Genomic DNA, 17,183 nt, shown 5'->3' with positions numbered 1-17,183 from the left:
ATCCTAATCAGCTTGAATGACCTGATTCAACCAACTTGTAATTTGAAGAAGCAGCTCCACAATTATTTCAGATTTTTTAAAAAAACAACAGAAACACAAAAACTTTCTGGTAAACCCATTTGATGTTCATATGCTTTAAATTGGGGTACTGGGATTACCTACCTGGAAGGAGGATTAGAAGTTTTTGGGCTTCAAGCTCAGTGTAGCTAGTGAACTGTCATGATGTGCCAGTGGCTGGAGAGGGGGTAAAGCACGGAACATCAGTCCCTTACCACAAGTATACTGCCATCAGTGAAAGAGCACAATGCTGGCCTCCATGGTCAGGGAATGGAGGCATGTTTAATGCTCAACAGTGATCATCTGTATGACACTTCTTAATTTCTTTGTCTGACACATTTTCTTGATTTGTCCGAAAACATCTCCTATCCTTTCTGGTTCATCAGTGACTTCAGAAGACCCCAGAGTGAGACCCATCCCAGACCGCTGGCAGGTAGCCATCCTCTCCTTGGAGAAGACAGCAGAACACCCACTGGTATGCAGGAAAGGGCACTCATGCAAAGGTAAAGCAAATTTCTGCACCTTACAGTAGAAACAAGGTTTCTTGCAAAGTATCCTCATAGGAGCAGCCTGACATGGAGACTACAGAGCTGGGAACATACACGCATGACCCCATACACACTTTCCCTACCAATCTTGAGCCAAGTGTTGATGGGTAAAGACATAATCTCCTATACGTCCTGGCCAGCTCCTGGGACCTGTCATAAAATTCCTTTGGAAACTCTTTTGCTTACAAGATGAGTATGATAAAGATACATGATAATAATAATAGTAAAGAGGAGCTCCATTGATTTTCTCAGCTCCAGTATTTAATTCAGTAGTAGGTGACGTAAGATGCGAAAGTATCAGGCGGTGAAAGAGGAATATTTCACATGCATGGAGTTTCTGAAGATGTTTGAGTGATAAAAAGAGCAAATCTGTGCTGCAGGACAGTCTGGGCAATCACGAGGCAGGTGAAGTCCCACTTCCAAAGCTTAGAGTGTCTGTAGGCATCCAGCAGGCCTAGTAGTTAAATATGGTGTGGAAAGTTCCTGTTTCCTCTAACATAGCCATAAATCTATAGGTTTTATGCACCACATTGGCTGAGAAATGAAGACAATTGGCTGGCTGTCCCATGAGGCAGAGTGCTTTCAGAAGACATGTCAATGCCTTATGATAAGTGATTGCTGCTGACAACATTCCAGAAGCTTGCTCACAAGACAACAGTTACACATTGGTGCCTTAATGTCTTCAGCCAGACCCTGGAGTGCTGTAAGCATCCTGTGCCTGATGATCTCACTGACTAATTTCCTCATCTTCACTCCCATAGATTCAGCGCTCTTCAGTGCCCCCTGGACCCTGATCCTCACAGTCCTGCGAACAGTCCACATAACCCAGAGGATCTGTGAGGAAGATGGTTGATCCCCCTTTCTCAGCATTCAAAAGTACTGAGAATGTGTATGCTGAAGTGCACGGCCTGTTGGCACTGCTGTTGTTGCCAACCTCTTCTTTACAGCCTACACACCGCCAAGGTGTGAGGATTACCCAGAGCTCTCCTGTACTGACATGCTTGCTGCTGATGGGATTTGCTTTCCAGAGTATATATTGTAAGAATGGGTCTTCTTCTGCAATCAAAAACTTCTTGGAAGAATATCTCATTGCAAATGTCAGACAGCAGCTCTCCTCACCTCAAAATCTTGTGTCTTTAAGATCACCTTCTAGGAAGCCTGAGAAGTACTGGGGGGAAATTCCATATGGCCACAGTAATTTTAGACATTTTTATTCTATAATGTGGCCTTGCACAGGCTTAAGTGTGCACAGGCTTAATAATGTTTGAGGCTGAATGCAGAAAAGGAGCTAAGCAATTATCACTCTGGCACTTGGCCTTTGCTCTGGATGAAAGAAGTTCCACTGGACTTGCCCAAGTGACTCTAAATAAATGTAATTAAAGCAGAGAACATCCCAAATGGAGATGTGCTTGGATGATCACACCTGGCTGTGGTATTTGCCAGCAGGAGCTAAAACATCTTATGTGAGGATACAGTGGTCTGAGTCTACTAGTGAGGCAGCAGAATCAGATGATTAAAAGTGAAGTTATTCTTTGATAATTTAGATAAAACACGTGGCATGCTCTACACTTTAAAAAGTTTTGCCAATTAGAAGCATTAAAAATATTCTTTACTTCCCTCTTCCATCCCTGTAAACAGTGTAGAAGTCTGCATGGCCTTTTGCTGGCAGTATCTAAAACATTCAGGCAACTGATTCCATTTCAAAGATGTTTCTAAGCTCACACAGGCTGCCTCCTCCCGTGATGCTGAGATACACATGTAGATGTTGGCATGGCTTTTCTGGGAACATTTTCAAGTGTAGAAAAACTTCACATTTCCATCTCAAAGGAATCGAATCTGAAACTGCAATTTCCCATGAACAGCAAGCTGCTTTAAGCAGGCACCAGACAGACATTGAACAGGCTGTTGCCTCCAAAAGGCTGTATCCGTTCATGAGCATTGCTGAACCAGTCATGGAGAACGTAGACAACAACCCCCAGCAGCGCTACAGGCTTGGGGAGGAGTAGCTGGAGAGCTGCCAGTCAGAGAGGGACCTGGGGGGGTTGACTGACAGCCGGCTGAACAGGAGCCAGCAGTGTGCCCAGGTGGCCAAGAAGGCCAATGGCATCCTGGCTTGCATCAGCAATAGCATGGCCAGCAGGGACAGGGAAGGGATCTTACCCCTGTACTCGGCACTGGTGAGGCCGCACCTCGAAAATGATGAGGCCCCTCACTCCAAAAAGGCCATTGAATGACTCGAGCGTGTCCAGAGAAGGGCAACGGAGCTGGTGCAGGGTCTGGAGCACAGGTCTGATGGGGAGCGGCTGAGGGAACTGGGGGGGTTTAGTGTGGAGAAGAGGAGGCTGAGGGGAGACCTCATGGCCCTCTACAACTCCCTGAAAGGAGGGTGCAGAGAGGGGGGATGAGTCTCTTGAGCCAAGGAACCAGTGCCAGGACAAGAGGTAATGGCCTCAAGCTGTGCCAGGGAAGGTTTAGACTGGATATTAGGAAGCATTTCTTTCCAGAACGGGTTGTTAGGCGTTGGAATGGGCTGCCCAGGTGGAGTCCCCATCCCTGGAGGTGTTCAAGAGGTGGGTTGACATAGCGCTGAGGTATCTGGTGTAGTTGGGAACTGTCAGTGCTAGTTAACAGTTGGACTAGATAATCTTCAAGGTCCCTTCCAACATAGATGATTCTGTGATTCTGTGATTCTGTAGCTTGATGAGAGGCCGAGCATGTTGTAACACACGCATGCCTTTGTGCCGAGGGAGAAGCTCAGCACAGCTCTGTAACCACAGCATTCCTGCGCCCAGGGAAAGCAATGACATTAATACAGCTCCAGGCTTCTGAGATTGGAGGCACCAGGTGTGTCACCCAGTGGGTGGGAGTGGGAACTATGGACATCTGGTTGCATAGCTTGCTAAAATCAAAATGTCTCCAGGACCTGAAACCATCCAGCCTGATTAATCTTATCCTCATTGCACCAGCAAGTTCACTGGCATAGTGAGGCTCTGATACTGCTACCCCTTATCTTTTCATATGATGCTCATATCATAATTGACATTTGTAACTTTAGCCAAAATAAAACTACAGTCAAATATGTTTCTCTCTCATGGATGTGCTTAAAAATTCAAAGATGTGTCCTAAGTGGATTACAAAAGGCCAGAAATGATGAGCAGACACAAAGAAATCACTGGTGTATTGATTGACAGAAATTTCTCTTTTTTTCAGTTATCTCATACTTTTGGGTCATTCCACTTATGTTTTTCAAATATTTGGAAGTGGAATTACTGGAAATCACATTTTCTGCACAATTTCTGGGATTTTTTCATTGGTTTAGGTGTGGGGTTTTTTCACCCTTTCTTTCCTCCTTTGGCAGTTTCTAGAATATTGGCCAGGGCTGGTCTCACCAAAATCCAGGAGTGTTTGAGTGCTTCATCTGACTTGGCTTTAATATAATCTGATTTGCTCTCAGACAGCTTCTCTTTTTTCTTCCACTTGGAGGGAGAGCCCCACATGAGTGCTCTTACTCACACATCTCACCTCAACATCTTTAAGATGCCATCACAGAAAGGCAGAGCACAGATCCTCTGACACTGTAATTAGAGAAACAAGGTACATTTGTGGCATATTGGGAAGAGAATGTGGAAAACCTGATATTTTTTCTTCCCACGGTTGTATGTTAACATGGTTAAATATGTGCATACCTGTATGTATATATTAGTAATTTCTTTGTTTTTCTTAAAGGCAATTTCTTTGTTTTTCTTTCTCTGCAGTTCCAGTGTATTTCCTCTTTGGGCTTGTCTCTCCTGTTTTAATTGGAATTTAACATTTTCAAGCTGCCTAGTCATTTGTGACAATTCTTTAGCCAATACCAAGTGGTTTAATATGCCTGAAAATATTAGCTTCCTTCCTGACTGACCTTTTCACTTAGCTGGAAACAGAAATTCCCTGGGGCACTGGGCAGGACAGAACTGATAGGGCTGCTCTTGCTCAGCCATGTGTTCCCACCCCCCCTGCTCTTCCCACGAGCCAGCCTGACAGGGCTGCCAGGGCAAAGCTGGCATAGGGCTTCCCACGGAGGTGGTACCCTGTCCCTCAGAGATCCTCCTACCTGGTTTCACAGGTATCAACCCCAGACAAGTTTCCTCTTGTCTGTGCCTTGAAGTAAGAGCTGAGGAGGTAAACAGACATGGAAGCAGAAAGCTCACTGCTTGCATGGGACCTGGTTCTGGCTGTCTACTATGCAGCCAGCAACCTGTTTCCTACTGTACCTAAAAGGCCTGGACCATCTTCAAGCCCTTGCTCTGGAAGGAGAAGAAGCCATGGTGTTTCTTTCTTAGTCAAATGCCAGCAGAGGTGAGTGCATGCCCTGCAAATCCAGAAGTGAGGAGCTCCCCTCCCCAAGCTGGGCACATTCCCCAGGGATGTACAGGTGCAGGCAGCAGGTATAGCTGAGCTCTTCCTTGTTCCACAAATCACTTAGAGGAGTCTCCTTAAGTGAGATGTACTTCATCAAGCTCTAGACATCAAAAATTAGGCTTGTTATCCAGCAAAGAGCTAGGTAGCTTACCAGAACAACTCTGGTGTCAGTGAGAGACTGGGACCTTCAGAGGGTTCATATGGTTCAACTGTCCTTCACTGATCATAGAGACGACTGCATCAGACAGACAAGATGCCCAATTGCTGGATGGCTGAAGTGGGGTGAGGTGGATCTGACCATACCCTTGCTAAGCTCTGTCTCCTCATTTCTAGCAAAGAGACACTAACTATTATTTTTTCCTGGATATGCCTTGATTATTCAATTTAGATGGTCTTGGGCGCAAATTGTCTTTCACTATCTGTTTCTGCTAACTGTGGGAAAAATAAGTGACCTTTAGCTGTCTGGCAAGTCTGAAGAAACCCAGACAAATGGCTGAAACACACATTAAAAAAGTACCTAATGTCTTTTGTTTTACTTGAATAGAAATATTATGTTTGTTAATGAGCTCTTTACAACATTCATTTTTTTTTAACTGTGTCAGGCATTTCATTAGAAACAAGTAGTGTTAAATATGAAAAATAAACCCCCAATAATTCATTTGCAAAGCCCAGCATTTAGATACTATTTCTTCCAGATTTTGTGTTGTATTTCCCTCCTTCATATAGAATAGGAAAATGATATTTCTGGCATTTTACAAGAAAAAGTCTAGGAGCTGGGTGCCTATTTTCCTTTGGCTCTGGAGAAGACCAGCTATAAGAAAGTGATTCATTGATTCTAGAGGTGCTGAGTATATGCAAGCCCAGTGGGAGCATGGAGTGCTTAGTACTTTTAGAGATGAAACTGCTTATTTAGTTACTCAAACATAGTGTGACATTTGTTAGGTGCTTTGCAAGAGGATAGGGTGGTGCCTTGCAAAGGTGACTGAACTATACCTAGACCTGCCACTGATGGGTAAATAGATAGTATTTCCATTGCAGTGTGTAGGGATTCCCTTCAAGGGTTGATGCTGCTGAAAAGTTAAGGTGAATGAACCCTGCTCTAGCCAAAGATTAATGTTCTTAAATTCTTGTCAACTGTCAGGTATCCTCCGAATGGGAGCAGGGATGCTAACTGTCCAGAGGGTCAGGAAAGGCTCAAGAGAGGGACGCTGAATATGCTCAGCACATTCTTGAGGACATCTAATCTTGGCACCTTAACACAAGCCTATTTTAGACAAATATCTAGGAAATGCAGTGCTGGAGTTCAATACTTATTCCCTTCTGCTGTGATCTACTGAGGGGCAGGTTGGACAGGTAGGGACCTGTGCTTTCTTCAACTGCTGAGCAAAATTTTCTGCACCTGGTAGGTCAGACTGCTAAGACTCCACTTAGTAAGGTATTGCTCAGTGCACGAATGGCAGTGCTTGGTGTGAGTGAATTTATACTCAGTGTGAGTCAGGTAAGCATTGTAGAAGTAGGTAGAAGATAGTGATCAAATCTGACATATATTTCCAGATGTTGGCTGTGGAAGGCCCACGAGTTTCAATTAGCATTCATTTGTGGGTTTTTAAGGTTTCAATAAGATGCATCAGTAACTTTAATATGGAGCTCAAGGAGATTTCACTGAGCATCTATGCACAATATGTAAAGCAATAAATGAACCACAGGCTGGAAGAGGTCCTGACCATCCCCTGCATGGAGCAGCCATTGTTGCTGTTCCTAGTGAGCACTTGTCTAACCTGTTCTCAATGTTGCCAAGACAGAGATCTTCCAGATTCTGAACAGGAAGTATATATCACAGAAAATTCCAAATCAATTACAAATGAAACAGCAGGTTTTGGGGCTATCCAGAGGGTATTGTTTTTGTGCTGAGAAATCTTCATTTTAGCTGAGACATCAAAAAACCCAATCACCTCAAAATGGGAACATTTTAAATCAGTAATATTACAATGCTGTGATTTCAAGGGTTTTCCAATATCAGATAGCACCATTAAAGCTGCTCAAGTTTATCGCTGGGATGAAGTGAGGTGAAAATGCTTATGGTTGGCAGTATGAGGTCCAAATGTTACCAGGGAACAAAGCTCACGGCAGAACCAAGGTTATACACGTGGCATACTGGACAGGGGCAGGCTCCAATCACAAAATATCTCATCTCTGTTCTCCAAATGGTTAAGCATATGCTTACTTTTAAGCACATCAGATGTTACACATGTATGTAAGTCCCACGTTGAAGTGCCAAGGAGTGGGCTGAGACTTTTATGTGCTACACTTCCATTCCATTTTATCTTCTGAAAAATCTTCCATAGGGATTTCTTATGGACAGTCCAGGGGCTTCCCTGACACTTCTTTTAGTGTGTCTCAGCTGGCTGAATTGGGAATGCAGATCTTATATAGACTAAAGAAGTAAGATCTGCTCCTCATCCTCACCTACCTTCAGTGAAGTTATTGTAAGTATAAACACTTAAATTAATTCCCTAAATTAGGCAGTGTGAATACATGGCTGCATCCGGAAAATGCTCATGAAAACATACATACTATAAACCTGATGTCAGTCTGAACAGAACATTTGCTTGCACAAATATCACTTATTTCATAATCTCACCAAAGCTGAAGAGTTTGCCATCAGCGAAGGTAATGGGATGGAGCGTTACAGGAAAGTTGGCAGAACAATACAATACATAAAACAGCAAGAAAGAACAGATACTAACTGGTGTGAACAGGGTAGTGAGTAACATGCTGAAATATCAGAGACACACCATGGATCAGTGTACAGCACAGGTCGGGACCAGATCTGGACACACACATCATGAAACATGGCAGATCGCAGCACTGCTCAAGGCAGGCAGATGCGGTCCTACTGAAATAGATGCTCCCAACCATTTCAGCAGCTTTCTCTTGGCCTGGATTTGTCATCTGGTTCCAGCTACCCCCCTGGATGGCGAGGTAACTGCCCTGGGTACACCGAGGTGAGCTCAGCTGATCTGAGGCAGCTTGGTTCATCTCGATTCTGGCAGAAAGAAAAAGGATTCTCAGATGACTCTATCAGGAGCAAATACGAGGTGGAGCAGTGGGACGCAGCACAGCAAGGAGGTCAGTAAGCAAATAACCACATGTGCTCTCACAGTAATGAAGTGACTCTTTCTCTATGATCTTCCTTGATGGGAAGTGACAGCCAAAAGAATCGTTACCAGAGATGTCAACTTGGGCAGCACAATGACAGAGGGAAGAAGGTTGTTGTCTTAACAATGTGCCCACTGGAGCTTACAAGCAAATGAGATACAAAGGAAATGAAATGAGCTGACACCTACTTAGTCTCTTCAGAGAAGAATATTTACTTGGGTTTGTCTTTACGGCAGACTCATAGGATGGTGGGAGGTGAGAGAGGTTCTGGAAGGACCGTGAGAAGGACAGATCATAGGGTTCGGTGGCAGAAGTAAGAATGTTGTTCATTCGTGGCTTGTCTGCAAAAAAAGACAACAGAGAAAGACATGTCTACAGTGTGCACCAAACGAAGTTGGGAGAGGCAAGCCATTCCAACAAACTCCGGCAGGGAGAAGAGCTGTATCTGAGCCAGCCTCCATGACAGGCTGTTGGACATAATTCAAACTGGCACTGGCAGATCAGTGAAAAATGGATCCTGTGGCATTCCTTGTCCACAATGATTATGGAGAAAAGCAAACTGCTGCCTTGAAAGTGCCTGGACAAATCAGCTCTCCCCACAGCAGGACAGTGGATCTGGTGGACTGTTAGTCACATCACTTACCGTGGAGGGCTGTGTCACCGTGCTGTGGACAGACCCTACTGCAGCTGGCATGAGCAACGCCCACCTTTAGCCCAGCAAGCTGTGCTTTCCCCACCCTCAGAGACATGGGAATGAGTCTATGGTGTTATTTTAACAGACTGATAATCAAATTGCTCTCTCATCGTGCTAGATTTCTCACTGATGCTCTGCACCTGAAGGCTTCTGAGCAAATCTGGTCCATGGCCCACGGGATTCTGGTGGGCTCTAGAGATGTCCATGCTTCCCCTGCACACAAAAAAGTGTGAACTGGATCTGTAGGGTGCACATCCAGGTGCAGTCAGAAGACAAGACAAGGTTTGGAGAGGTTCTTGAGGCAGGAAAGGAGGTACTGTCCCTGAGGTGTGGAGTATGCCTCTCTAGTTATTTTCATTTTGTTGGTCACTGAGGAAGTTCCCAGCCAGTGTCAAAATGCCCACTGTCAGGATGCTAATGCTGAGAGCGCTGTCAATAAAGATTAGCGCTGAGCCTGGATGTTAACATTCAAGTCCAGACAATCTGCAGTTTTGAAATCAAGGTCCTTTGCAGCAAGCTGTATGGAAAATGGTCTTTCATCAGCTCAGCCAAGGGACCTGTTGAATTGCATTTATAACTCTCGGGTGTTCAGATATTAAAATAGGCAGATACAGGAGTATTAAAACTAGCAGGAGCTTCAATTATTAGAAGCAAAGCTAGAACAGACTACAGTGGGCTCTGTGGGAGCTTGCAGCAGTGATGGGATTGCATTAGCTGAATCAAAAGGTCAAGGAGGTGGCCACTTCAAGTATGGTCTGAAAATTAAATCAGAGGACTAAATTCTCTGATACAGCTGAGAAGTGTCAGAATGCCCAAGTCTTGGGTTCATACATTCCTGTTGTACACCCCTCTAAAGTGTGCTCATGAAGAGCAATGCAACATGTGCTTCATAATGCACTCATGTACCTCAAGACCCCTCTTACCTCCTCTGAACCATGGACTAGTTGAAATTAAAGCACAGATTCTGTCCAAAAGAAATAGAGCTGTAGGGGAATTTTGCCCTGACAAATGTGTTGGCTTTGTGCAGTGTCCAAACATTTGCTAACTTCTCCCATCTTCCAGAAATATTTAAAACAAACTCCACCCAAGCAGAGTGCAGATATTTCAGCATACATTTTTCTACACCCGCATCACAAATTAAACTGTTTCTTGCAAAAAAATATTTGCAGGAGACAGGCCATCTCCTCCCCTGTTGCCTTTCTCCTGTGTGGAGTCCTGTTTGCATTAGACAGCAGAGCATCTTCCTCATCTCTAAATGCTCACCTTTCACTGCATCCTTGGTGCTCTCTGTTGCCTAGAATTGACCCAGCAGTTCCCACGTATGTCTGCATGTGGGAATGCAGAGCTGCCCCCCACAACTTTTTTCCCACTGTGACTTCCCCTAGATATTTTATACCTTCTGTCACCCATCCTTGATGTTGCACACTTGCTTCTCAGTCAAAGGCAGGCTGAGGCAGTCTTGTCTTCTGGCACAAACCTGCTCATGATTTCCCAAAGCCAGCACGGTCAGAGCACTCCTCTGAAACTCTCAGCAGAGTTACACACCCCGTGCTCAATTCAAGAGGTACCTGAGCCATTTGGGATATGCCAGGGTATCTAAGATACCCACAAAGTGCTGAAAGGAGTGATGTGGGACCTATCTGATAACACCCATATTTAGGCACTTGAATTACAACTACCATGTCAACAAACCCCAACGCTTGCTCACTCCTGCCCCTGTTGTCACTGATTCCATGCACTCTGGTGCTCCATGAGCTTCCTCACAATGAAGCTTCCTGCGGAACAAACCACAACAGTGCACTCTCCCACCTATGTCCAGGGTATGATTGTGAGCAGAGGAGCAGCTTCCCTTCTCCTTGAGCACATCTTGCACCAGCACCTTGTGCGATCCCCCACCACTGCCAGCACAGCAAGGTGAGGGGGAAGGAAACTGCTCTGTCAGGAACAGGGACTTCTCACCTTTCAGCAAGCACCTGCATGCTGTCATCTGGGCTCAACAGCTGACAGCCAGTGTCAGCCACCCCACAGAAAAGTAACAGCCCAGCTTTCCACTAGAGCATAATTTTATTCCCAGTTCTGGGAAATTATGAGGCACTTTCTTATAGAATTTAGCAATGGTGAAAATTTCCTCTTAACAATGCAATAACCACCTTGGTTAATAAACTCTTCTTTCCTATTGCTCATGTATGTCTCTGCACTCCTGGAATAGGGTTATTGTCTGGCAAAAAGAACATAGCCCCAAGTGAGCATATAGCTAATATGTCATCTCTCTGAGAACATTATTTTCTTGCTGATGACTTCAATCCTTGTCTAATAGACTGACTGCAGGATTAGGAAGTGCATCATATTCATCAAGCCACTGGAAAAAATTGATTAGATATTATCCAGTAAAGAGAGACTATATCAGCATTGAAATTATGTCCCCACTCCTATTTGTGCTTGTGTGGCAAGGACCCTGGGGTAACATCTCCTTGCAAATTTCTCAGCCAGAACCTGTATCTAATCCCCATTTTGCATGGAGGTTTGGACATGCTGAAATAAGCCAGTCATATGTATGGAATTTGTGTTCAGTGCCAAAGCAGGAGCATTAATTGACTGCTTGCATGAGGTGTGTGAAATTAAGTGCCATGCATTTATGTGATGGGCTTGTTCAAAATCAGTACGTCTTCTTACTGCTTTTTCCATCCAGTCAGTGAGGAACAAACTGTAATGATTTTGGCAAATGAGAAGTCACCTTGAAATTCACTACCCATCATTCAGCAAAATAAGGGATAAACTGAAATGACCAAAGATAATTTCAGATGTCTTTTGCATAATGTAGTTTAAGGGCAAAATCATAGAACTGAGAGACTCTAGTAAGGATAAATATCTTGTGCAATTTATATTCTGGGATCGGTTCAGCAGAAGTTTCTTAGTAGCTCTTCACTCCTGCAATATATCTGAGTCATGCTTTTCTCTGGTCTCTCTCCTTTTTGTTTGTGGTGTTTGTTGGCTCCTATGGAAGATGCAGGACATAATTAACAGGATGTAAATGAGAAGGTTTCCTCATTCCCTGCAATGCAGCTGAGGTTGTACTCCGTTTTGTTCCCCAGCATTCCCACTCTTTCCAGTCCATCTCTACATTCTGGGCGATGGGAGATAACCACTGGACAATGGACAGTAGCTCATGGTTACTGGGATTACCTTTGAAAGTCAGTATTAGTCCACATTTTCCTCACCACCATCCTGCAGTCATATGCTGTTTTATGCTTCTCTGATACAACATGCGTTCTGGGCACCATTTGCAAAGTTATTTACAGAGGAACATGGAGGAAATGAAGCCCACCCAGTGCATAGCACATACAAGAGAGTTGGGAGCATCATCCAGTAGTGTAATTCTGCTTTGTTTCTAAATTCTCTTTGCTACAGCCTCGAAGCAACCACACTTTTTTACAGCCAATGCAACATCTTAAAATTCTGCCAGTGTCTCTCTGATTAATTCAGCAGGAGAGGGCTCAACTCTGCAAATGCTGAGTTGCAAATCCTGAGCATCAGTGTTTCACAGTGTGCTGACCGGAGTGCCATGTTGCTCCAGCCAGTGGAGGGTAGCATGGCACAGCACTGCCAAAGACTCTCTAGGTTGCACAATGTTGACACAAGCTCAGGAAGGGAGCAGGCATCTCTGTGGAAAGAGACTCTTCCTTTGCAGCTCTAATGTCTCTTCTTGGACACCTACCAAACAAGAACTGTGCATTTCTTCTGCTTCAGGAGCCAGAATTGTAGGGTCAGTCCAAACCCCGTCGTAGTTCCATGAAAACCAGGGGACTCATGGGCCAGACTCAGAAAGGCTCCCCTGCTCCACCCAGGCAACTCTTGCATAAAAACTTGAGAAGGTGCTGGATGATGTGGCAGAGAGCTCTGCACCCGAGGAACCAGGAGCACTGCCTACACTGATGGAACAGAGGAACACGTTACCTGCTACATCTCACTCTATGCATTGGAGATTGTAATTACAGCCAGACTCCGAGTGGACATACGGATTCACTTCTCTGCTTTATGCATACACTGGACTGCTTTGTAATCTATGAAGGAAAGAAAGTCACTCTAAGTTGAGGGAGACCCTTAGTTCACTGTCAGTGCTTTGCAAACTTTCTGCAAGCACAGGGCTCAGAAGCAGTTTCAGGATTTCTAAAACTGGAAACTTGTGTTGTGGAGATTAGATCTGAAGTCTTCATGAAGTGTCTTGCTCTGCCCCTGTTCTTGGAAGACAGTTTCTGTTTCAAAGTGTGTTTACATGAGCCGCAGAACCTTTCATGTAGAAGCACAGGAGCAGATGATACCCAAGACAAAAAAAAAGTGAATTTATGGCAAAGTTTTAAACAAAGCTCAAGTGGCAAAAGGGATGTGCTCCATATTTGCATATGAGTCTGCACATATGTTGTGTGAATTTTGCAAGACATTTCAACAGATGCCTTTAAAAACATTCACCCAGAGAAAGCAAACAATGTCACCTAGGAGAAGCTGATACAACCAAGCCTTCTGCTGCTCAGCTTCAGTTCAGCATAGCTTCAGTCCTCTGTCAAAGCACACACTGCTCCCCCAACACTGCCTTCTGCTCAGCCATTTGAAGGTTCAGACACAAAATCTTCTCCAGTTCTGATGCAAGCTCTTACAAAGAACTGCATTCCTCAGAAAAATCTGGTGGTAGCTGATGACGTTTGGTAGCCTTCTGTGCCAAGACTTAGCACCTCCTGAGCCATCCTGGAAGTGACATACTGTTATAGCAGGCAAAGAACTGATGTTCACAGACTCGAATTAAAATTTATAACATATATCTTCAGTGTTTGCAGGGGGAACTATCTGTGTTTTCACACTTCTTTTTTTATGTTACAAACAGTGTTATTAATAGTCTTTTGGATCTCTCATGAAGAATCTCAAAGAGGTTTATACATTTCCAGGTCAGATCCTCCATGGTGTAAATCAACAGCTCTCCAGTGAATAGCTGTTCTCATTTATATGAGCTGGAGATGTAGGATTTTAAATTCAGTCAGTGATAAAAAAACCTCTGCATATCAGGACAGTGCTAGGATTAGGTCTTTCAGGGCTTGTGGCTGAGAACTGAGCAGCAATCTGAAGGAGTAAGATGCAAAAAGGATGAGGTACACCAACATATTGCAAGGTGATGGCCTTCAATGCTGCAATGTATACACACAGCATAATAATATACCTGAATCCTACGAAGAAAGATGCTTCTGAGTACACAAAGTGCTTAACTGAACATAACGTAGTTCCACACTACAACATGGGGTGAGAGGAATAATGTTACCAATTAAAATCAAAGGAAAAACTACAGAAAGTAGAATTGCGCTTAGGAATCACAGCAAAAGATATATTCACTTCCCCTTGAGTTCACTGCATTTTCATGGCAATGCAGAAAACAACACATGGCTCTGGCACCAGAGCAGCCAGCATGTAGAGCCAAGCAGAACTGGGACTACGACTTGTTCTTAATGAATTTGAGACCGTTGAATTGAAAACTGTCAGCTTGTTAACTCCCTCCACTTCTGTGAGTGCTTCATGCTCAAAGTTTGCCATTGCATGGAGGGCGAGCTGGTTCAAAAAGGAAAATGCATCAGCATGTTTGGTCCTGGCAGCAGGCAAGCAAGGTGAGTAAGCCAAACTAGCTCTAGTCACTGAGAGAAACAAATCACCCATCCTGAAATGGCTATGTGTGACTGTGTGCCACTGGTGGTGTGCCACTGGCTATGGACCACTGAAGTCCTGTATCTGCTCTCAGCCCCAGGGTTGTTCCCTGCCCCCTGCATCACTGACTAAAGGAAGGTCAGCACATGCCATCAGAGGCTAGGTACATTATTTAAGTCCAGTCATGGCCCAAACAAACCAATACATCCCCTGCACAGGGGTTGGCTCTGCACTGTAGGACATTGTTAGCAAATTCTCAGGTCAAGAAAGGTAAATGGTGATCCTGATTCACTAATGACTTTGCTCCAATCTGCTTTTTAATTGTGTAACCGGAGCTGTATTATGGCACAACAATCTGTGTACTTTGCCTTACAAAGTTGGTGCGCAAAGCAGCTGAATCATTAACTGGTATCCCCATCCCAAATGGCAACTTGTATGGCACTATGTTGTCCAGTCCTGTCAGACTACCTGGTTCACCTCTCTTTCCACTTTCATTAAAGCCCTGCTGCTTTGCAGAACGAGCAGTGTACGTAATGTGTCTATTTGTTCTGTAGGTTATATTCTAGAGATCTGATTATTTTCTAATTTCCTCACATATATTTCTACTGGGGATAAATCTAATTTAAACAGTCCTTAATTGTTATGATTTTGTAAACAGTGTCTTAAACACAATAGACACGAAACTCTCAACAAATTGCTGGAGGAGATATGACAGTATAGGGAATAATTTGCGTATCTTCTGGGATTGTCCCAAATTGAAGCTTCAGGTCTGATGTTAGAAATTTGATGCAAGAATTATTTCAGCAATATATCCCTCAAAGCCCTGTTACTGTGTGGATTTTTGAAATGAAGAAAAGAGAAAGGAAGTAAAGAAGGAAAGAAAAGAAAGAAAAGGAAGGAAGGAAGGAAGGAAGGAAGGAAGGAAGGAAGGAAGGAAGGAAGGAAGGAAGGAAGGAAGGAAGGAAGGAAGGAAGGAAGGAAGGAAGGAAGGAAGGAAGGAAGGAAGGAAGGAAGGAAGGAAGAGAAAGAAAAAAAGAAAAAGAGAAAGAAAGAGAGAGAAAGAGAGAAAGAGAGAAAGAGAGAAAGAGAGAGAGAGAAAGAAAGAAAGAAAGAAAGAAAGAAAGAAAGAAAGAAAGAAAGAAAGAAAGAGAAAGAAAGAAAAGAAAGAAAAAGAAAGAAAGAAAGAAAGAAAGAAAGAAAGAAAGAAAGAAAGAAAGAAAGAGAAAGAAAGAAAAGAAAGAGAAAGAAAGGAAGAAAGGAAGAAAGGAAGGAAGGAAGGAAGGAAGGAAGAAAGAAAGAAAGAAAGAAAGAAAGAAAGAAAGAAAGAAAGAAAGAAAGAAAGAAAGAAAGAAAGAAAGAAAGAAAGAAAGAAAGAAAGAAAGAAAAAGAAAGAAAGGATGGAATGAAGAAAAGAAGAGAAACAAAGGAAGGAAGGATAGAATATAAGAAAGACACACACATACATGCATATGTATATAGGAATTTATTTAAACTTTACATGGGTACAGCTATAAAATGAAATTTGCCTTCATCAGAGTAAATTCAGACATCATCTATGGAAAAATACTTGGTCAAATTAAAAACTTGAATTGAAGCTGTTTGTTGCTTATGATATTTTACCAAGTATCTTTTGGGATGATTATCAAATGCAATGAACTGACATAAAAATTATTATATGAACTTCCTACTAACTATATTATTTAGCAATGTGCTTGTTATTTATATAGATGTAAAAAATGTTTATACAAGACTCTTTTGGGTAGCATAGTTAAATATGTACTAAATATAATGAGATGAAACTTCAGTAGCAGTAAAAAATAAAGTAATAAGCTTTACAGAAAGTGAACCCAGACAGTCAACATATATTTCTGTTATAGCTAATGTTACATTGTCTCGGTTCTGTTTTGTGCCCTAGTTTCTTTTTTTTTTTTTTTTTGAAACATTTTAATGTTTTTATAGGAAAATAATTTTATGTGCTTTTTTTGTATAAAGACTGAATAGCTAAGCAAGATAGATTAATGTATCGAAAGATTTACCTGCATTTCATTTGTAAAACTTCACTGTGCTTATAAACTAGTACTCGAGCACTCTTGTGAACCTTTTACATACAAAATCACTACATTTCCAAATCTGCTGTAGAGCTTTTCATTTGCAGCTAAAATCTGCAGCTGATGTAAAACTAAAGTCTAGAGCTAAGGAAACCAACGTCAAACTTCTGATTTCAGTGGAAATGAGGTCCGAAGTCTGTCACTAAAAGCAGAATTTAGGATGAGGTTTCTAAAGGACTGTAGGTACCTCTATGATGGGGCATTCAGTATCCTAGAAGTGAATTAGGTGCATGAATAGACTGACACCAGAAGAAATCAACAGACTTCTTTAAGATGTGGGATACTCAAAGTCCCACTTGCTAATTCAGAGTCCCCAACAAACAGCAGAAATTAAATCCTGGTATTGCAGACCATGGGTTGACAGACTCACTTGCTTGTGGTCATTTCTCTTGATCTCCACTGGAAATTGTCTTCCCCAACATGTCACATTTTCCGAAAACAGGACAGATACATTTCACCCCTCTGCGAACCCCCCGTGCGAGCCAAGCAGGGAGAAGAGGAAGACTTTCTTCTCACTCTGTGTTAACTATGCTG

At 43.1% G+C, this 17,183-nt stretch overlaps 1 protein-coding gene across 3 annotated transcripts in view; it reads right to left on the bottom strand.

Annotated features, from left to right (window-relative positions):
- The window catches only part of SHISA6 (shisa family member 6), a 267,514-nt gene that overhangs the window by 6,982 nt on the left and 243,349 nt on the right, over positions 1 to 17,183 (bottom strand). For all 3 annotated transcript variants that reach the window (XR_012626008.1, XR_012626009.1, XM_074847536.1), the window contains exon 5: positions 8,354 to 8,506. Coding sequence is in view for 1 of the 3 variants with exons in the window: in XM_074847536.1 (XP_074703637.1) it covers positions 8,354 to 8,506 (153 nt within the window). In the remaining 2 variants the exon portion in view is untranslated. The remainder of the gene's footprint in view (positions 1 to 8,353; positions 8,507 to 17,183) is intronic.

This window comes from Strix aluco, chromosome 21 (genome assembly GCF_031877795.1).
Source record: "Strix aluco isolate bStrAlu1 chromosome 21, bStrAlu1.hap1, whole genome shotgun sequence".
NCBI lineage: Eukaryota > Metazoa > Chordata > Aves > Strigiformes > Strigidae > Strix > Strix aluco.
This window is presented reverse-complemented; position numbering and strand designations above follow the sequence as displayed.